At 41.0% G+C, this 6,642-nt stretch overlaps 1 protein-coding gene across 1 annotated transcript; it reads right to left on the bottom strand.

Annotated features, from left to right (window-relative positions):
• Window positions 1–6: 6 nt before the first annotated feature.
• ABITRAM (actin binding transcription modulator) lies at window positions 7–6,642 on the bottom strand (the record flags this gene model as incomplete). The annotated part of the gene is given in 6 exon segments (XM_014588649.1): window positions 7–1,445; window positions 1,536–1,605; window positions 1,875–1,951; window positions 4,801–4,930; window positions 5,529–5,580; window positions 6,597–6,642. Coding segments are annotated over 6 exon segments (513 nt in total), but the record flags the coding sequence as incomplete, so codon positions are not given.

Raw genomic sequence — 6,642 nt, 5'->3', positions numbered from 1 at the left:
AAATTTTTTCAAACTTTAAATGATGTGAAAAGCCTTTGTGTTTTATACAGAGGCATCTGTGTCTTTGAATGACTTATTTTTTCTTCTCTTTTTTTTCAGGGAGAGTAAAAACAAGTTTATTAAGGAAAGTATATAGAATGAGTACTCCATAGGTGGAATAGCCCCACGAGAGGAAATGGGTGGACAGTTTCGGTCCTTCCTCCAAGAGAAAAGAGAGAACTGTTACCCAAAAGGAAAGAAGGGCTACCCCCTCCCTGGGCAAGGCAGCCCCAAAGACCTATTCTTAGTAACTTCTTTGCTGGTCCCTGTAACCGGAGTAGGTGAGACAGAGAACTACAGTGTATGAATTGTAAGACTAAACACTGTATTATACTTTCATTTGCTAGGAAAGCCCTTTTTATTTTATTGTTGATTTCTTCCATGAGCGAGAAAGAGGCAGAAAAACAGTATCCCCAACAGGGTCTTGACCCTGTGATCTGACCCCAGCATTTAGTGAGCCCCAGATCAGGGGCATATGCTTGCCCAGCATACTGAGTGGTCTCTGTACTTGAACAGGAACCCTCTTGTGAGAGATTGCCTCAGAGTGTGCATTTTGCTGCTGCACCCACGGCCTGGTCTCTTCATGCGTCTCTCTTTAAGAAGTCACAGTGTCACAGTTCGACTTTGTGTCAGAGGGAAAGGCCATCCCATCAGCATGAGGAGGTGAGAAGGCATACTCTACTCTGTGCCTTTCCTCTACAACATCAGGGAGAGAAGCTGAGGCAGAAGGGACAGGCCTGGACTTTCTTAGTAGTGTCATACTGAGACTGAGTAAGAAACATTGATTAGGGTTTCTTTTTTGTTTTAACCTCAAACTGATAAGACAATTGAGGCCTATAATAACCATGCCATAATATTCAAACAGAAGTATGTCAAGATGTAGTATTTACTCCTAGGTTATTTGATAAATTTGGACAATTCTCTTTACTTGGCTACTTAAAATTTGGTGTTATGTAAGTTTTCCTCACAGGCTTTGCTTTTAACCGGAAAACATCCCTTGCTTGTTTAGTTATTAAAGAGATGCAAGACACGAACAGAGCCAGGGAGTACATGGTCTGGGCAGATCCAGGAGGTTGAAGACAAAGGGTAACCCAGTCTTGTTACACAAGACAAAGAGGGGAAACTAGATGAAGTGCAGGCCTAGGCGTCCCTCAAGGATGGCTGGGTGGGAAGCATACATCACATAAACTGGGTCTTCTCCTCACACTGATGGTGTGGGCCAGGCAAGGATAAGAAGACTCCTATGTTGCTTTTCACTTCATCTCAACTCATGACGTGGCCGTGGTGGCATTAACACGTTTCGCCACAACTTCTTCATATTGTTTTTGTGTCAGTAACCCTTCTGTTATACTTTTACTTTCTTCAAATTTGGGTAACACAACTGCAATGTAGCCTTCGGTGGAGGGCTGGAAAGGAAACAGGATATGTAGTAGTACCAAGTGATGAAAAAATCTGATGAAAGGTATGTGGATAGGATCATATTTTTCCTCTTTTACCTTTTCTTGAAGGATAGATGGCTTATGGAGAATATTTTCATTCACTTCCATCAACCGTCCTCTAACACAGCTATTACAGAAAAGTAATTGTTTTTAAGAAAAATGTTTCTTATAATTTTTGTTTTGTTTTTATGATACAGGATTATTATTTTCTTCTTGTTATAGTTTAATTTTGTTTTAGACTGTTTTATAGTGTTTGTATCCCAATGCTTTGAAATTCATTTTGAAATCTAACAGAACATGTCAGTTGCCAAGTAGCAGTAAGTATCTGAGCTTGTCTGATGATCTTGAACATTAAAAATTCTGTTTCTCCTAAATTGTGGCTAAAAAGCTACTTACCTAGATATGGTATATTCTTCTCCATCTGAGCAGGAAATCTTACACAGAGGTGCCAATTCTGTTAGAAACTGTGCCCCCTGTGTAACGAGAGGGAAGACGTAATTAATTAATGTACGTTTTTACTTTTTTTTGAGAGGCAGCTCTCAGTGCTACAGTAGAATATATTCTGGGAACTGGCATTTTAAATAAAATGACTTAAGTATATGAAAACTATTACTTCTACAAACAATTATACAAGTATATGTCAGGTACCATCCTAGGCTCAAGATAAGAAAGCTAAGATATATGTGATAATATCAATAGGCGGTTTAGTTTCAGACTAATAGTGTATTTTATCAGCTGTAAATAAGAAAGCTTCATATAGCCAGATGTAAAGGTTTCAAAGATGTAAGAAAATCCCTCAACAAGTGATTAACAACATTCTGGGCACAGCAGATGGTACAGCAGTTAGGTTGCTGGACGCCAATGTGGCCGATTGTGGTTTGAGCCCTGGACCTAGTGGCTGGGCGTAGATGTATATATGCCTAAGATTCCAGGAGGAGAATGGAGGAGAAGGGATTGCGATGTGGCCATTCCCCGGCGGGTGATTCCTTACTTTCCCACTCACTGTCTCTATCTTTGTCTGTCTGTCTCTTTCCAGTGAGTACATACACCCTAAAAAATTTTTAAAAATAAATAAAAACTCCAGAGTATGACAGAAATGTTGTAAAAAGTTACTTTCACCAAGATTTCTACCTTAATTTTCTATTAGAATTTAACAGATAAAGGAACTTTTTAATTTTTTTTGGAAGAGGTTTTTATTATATGGTGCGTATGCTCGCCAGAAAGATGGACAGAAAGCAAGAAATCACCCCCCCCCAGGGGGATGGCCATGCCCCAATCCCCTCTCCTCCATTCTCTTCTCAGGACCTTGGGCACACATGCACATGTGCCTGGCTTGAGTTTAAGCCACCGGGTCCAGGACTCGAACTGCCGTCAACTACATGGGAGTCCAGTGACATAGCCATTATGCCAAATGCTGGTCCTGGACCTTCTTTTTCAGGGTCAGCCAGTAAGACTTTTTAAAAAAGAGATCTTTTTATTAAAAAAAAATGTAGTACCAGCCTGTGGCATGGTAGTTAAGGCGCCTGGATGCCATGTGGCTGACTGTGCAGTTTGAGTCCTAGACCTGGTAGCCTGAAAAATGTGTCTGGTATGCGTGCATGAGTGCCCAAATCTCAAAAGAAAGGAGAAATGGAGAAGGGATTGGGGTGTGACTGTTCCCATGGGGAGATGCTTTCTCACCCACCCCCACCTCTGTACCTCTCCAATGAGCACATGTATCCTCTGGCAAAATTTAAAAAAAAGAATGTACTTTGAGAAAAACCTGGAAAATAGTTTTAAGTGGCAAAATAAAAGTAATTTACCCATTATCCTATAACCCATTAGTCAAAACTACATTTTGACTATACCTATTTGAATGTTCCAGCATGGTTACAGTTTCATGTACTCCAGCAGATGGATACTATCTGGGGAGGTTCTGACAGAAACTTGAAAGGAATTTCCCGTGAGCAGAAGTGGGTACATCTCATCTTTTTTTCTTTTTCTTTTTTTTGGAGAGGTTTTTGCTATAGGGCTCGTGTGCTCGCCGGACAGAGACAGAGAGACAGAAAGCGAGAAATCACCCTCCAGGGGGGATGGTCACGCTGCAATCCCTTCTCCTCCATTCTCTTCTCGGGATCTTGGGCATGCACGCACATGCACCCGGCATGAGTTTTAAGCCACCAGGTCCGGGACACGAACCGCGGTTGACTACATGGGAGTCCAGTGACGTAGCCATTACGCCATCTGCTGGTCCCACATTAACTTATATTTACTATAATTCATAAACTATTTTTTTAAGAAAGGAGTATTTTTTTCTATATCCATTTACTTCCTCAATAAGGAAGAATCAATAATTACAAGGCATGTTTTTATGGGATTTCAGGCCTACAAAGAGGAGTATGAAAAAGGTCTCTTAGAACAGTGAGAACCATTAGCAGAAATTCTTACTATCAACTCAGTAAATGGAGGATCTAAATAATCCATAGAAACTTGCCCAGTGGGCTTATCAGGACACTTAGATATGCTTATAAGTGGTCGTTGTGTGATAGCCTCTTTTAATAAAATGTCCGTCTTTCTAGAGCAAAGGGTAGTGATAACATTTTGTATAACTGAGCACTGTGTGGAGGTAGGTGTGGGTAGATGTGCATTAGATTGGCAATGCTTTAGGGAAAAATGGTAAGGAGCAATTACCACACATTCTCTCAAATGGCTATTTTTTCCTACTGAATCATGATAATTTTTTCTTTTAAATTTACATGTAAAAATACAATGTAAAGAGTTGGTCACCCAAATTTTATCTCAATACTGTTTTTTAAAAATTATTTTCTTTAATTTTCTTTATTTTAATTTGACCAGAAAGAGAGAGAGAGGGAGGGAACGTGATAGAGGGAAAGTCCCACCAGGTCTGGGCCCCGAACCATGGTCAACTATATGGAAGTCCAGTGCCCTTAACCACCACGCTACCTGTTGGCCCTCAAGATACTATTTTAATAAAACTGAAATATTGGGTCGTTGGAAAAGTCATGACATATTTTTCTATGCAAAAATGCCAGAAAGGATAAAATATATTGTTATTATTAATAGTCCTTTCAAAGACCTGCCTTCTCCTTTATCCTGGGGATAATAGAATTTGTGGTATAGAACCTAATATGATAGCTATTATATTTCCTGAAATACTTTATTTTTCTTTGGTTTAAGAATTTGTTGAGTGTTAAAGTATACTTAAAATAAGTATCCCAATCTGCCAGAGAAGTATGTTAAGCATAACTGGATTCTAATGGACCCATCGTGACCACGAATATAGAGGATTTAAGTAGATCATCACAGAATTAAAGGAACATACCCGTTTAAATTTCCCGGAGACCTTGTTCTGAAGCCTGCTACAGTTGGTACTGATCTGATAAGAAATGCTTTTAATTATTTTTCCACTTTGAAGAACTGGGTGAGATTCTGCCAACGTGATGACACATATTCTACAAGGAGAAAAAAAAAATGATCCTGTATTATTACCATTTGGTATCATTCTTCCTCTATAACAAAGTATTCCTATTGGAAGAAAATATCTGAACAGACATTTGTTGATTCAAGCTGTCGTCTCCCCCTTTTTCTTTTTGCTATCACTGAAGCATGACTATAGAAGGGGAAATGTAATAGTAAGAGAAAATAGGACTGAATTTTCTTCCCAGGAAAGGGAAGAGTATCGAGGTCTTTAGTGGCAGTGGGGTAGAAGAGAGAGGAGGAAGACATGCCCGTGTGTATAGGACACTACTTGTGTCTTACTGCAGCCCCTCCGTGGGCTCTGGCAATTCAGTGGCTGGCTGCTTCAGGGAGTAGCTGATTGGAGGTGTGGTCCTCCTTTTGGACATCTGGGTAATCAAGTTTATTGGTTTAGAGTGAGGAGGCACTGGGAGAGCATTCTTGCCAACCAAACCCCAACAGTCAATCATGACATTTCAATACACTGGGAAGTAATTTAATGAATGTTCATTTAGGGAGTTCAATCCAGAACCACATTAGGCTAAAATACCAGAAAAAAAGTTTTTGATCATTTAAAATTTGCCATTTGCTTACCTGTTGGAGTGCTGTAGTATACAGTGGTCCTCGCAGGGTTTTCCTTTGACATCTAGAAGATGAAGAAAGGAGTCTATTGGTCATTAACTCAATATTTGCTACACCATGTGGGATTTTCTTGGGTTTGTAGAAATAATTATGAAGATCAGACTCAGGCTGATCACCACTACCTGTCCCTTCATTACTCAAAAAGATATACCCAAAGTTTTCTCTAAGTATTTGGACCAGACAGAATCACTTATTTAATGTTAAGGTGATTAATTACCTGCTCTACCCTTTAAAATGAGCATACCCCTTATTTCTATTATAAAAATATGATTAGCATAGCATTATTTACGATATAGTAGCAATTTTTTTGTTGGTGGTTTCCAAGACCTTCTTAATGTTAGCTCAAGGTCTCACATTCCAAAAACGCTTCAGTCTGGTCACCTGAAATTTGGCCAACATAAAATACTGCAATACTGTTTAAAAAAACAAAAACACCACTCGTTATCCCTGAAAGAAAGGGAGAACATAATGGTTATAAGAGTCCTCAAAGGTGCTTCTGCCACTAGCATTTATTGCGTACACAGAACCGGAATACCCACTTCTAAGTGGCAATGGACAATAACCAGCGACTTCCCAAGTAAAACCGTAGATGCTGCTTTATCTCTTCTAACCCATCCTCTTCTCGCCATTCTTTCTGTCTCTACCTCGGTTTCCATCAATTAAGTAATTCCGTTGGTCACTACTCCCCATGGGACGGAGACCCCAAGCCCCTCCGGGCACTCCAAGACCTTTGCGGTGTAAGCCGCCGCCAACCGCGGGGACCTCAGTGTAACCGCTCAGCTCCCCGCAAGCAGCCCGCACTCAACCTCGCACTGCCAGGCCAGACCCAGCAAGCGCCTCGCTCCTTGCAGCCCTCGAGTCTACACATGCCATTCATTCCCCGGGCTTAGAGGGGAGCGCGGAGTCCAGTTCCTTCTGACGTGGGGAGGAAGCGGGGGAGGGCGCGCGGTGTTCACAGTCACCGTCTAAAAGGCTTCAGACCAGTGCGGCTGAGCAGAGCCACATCCCTTCCACACTTACCCGCTTTGTACCAGCGGGTGAAGTAACGATCCACGAGAGACGGCAC

The sequence above is a fragment of the Tupaia chinensis genome, unplaced genomic scaffold (genome assembly GCF_000334495.1).
Source record: "Tupaia chinensis unplaced genomic scaffold, TupChi_1.0 Scaffold000291_1, whole genome shotgun sequence".
NCBI classification, from domain to species: Eukaryota; Metazoa; Chordata; class Mammalia; order Scandentia; family Tupaiidae; genus Tupaia; species Tupaia belangeri.
This window is presented reverse-complemented; position numbering and strand designations above follow the sequence as displayed.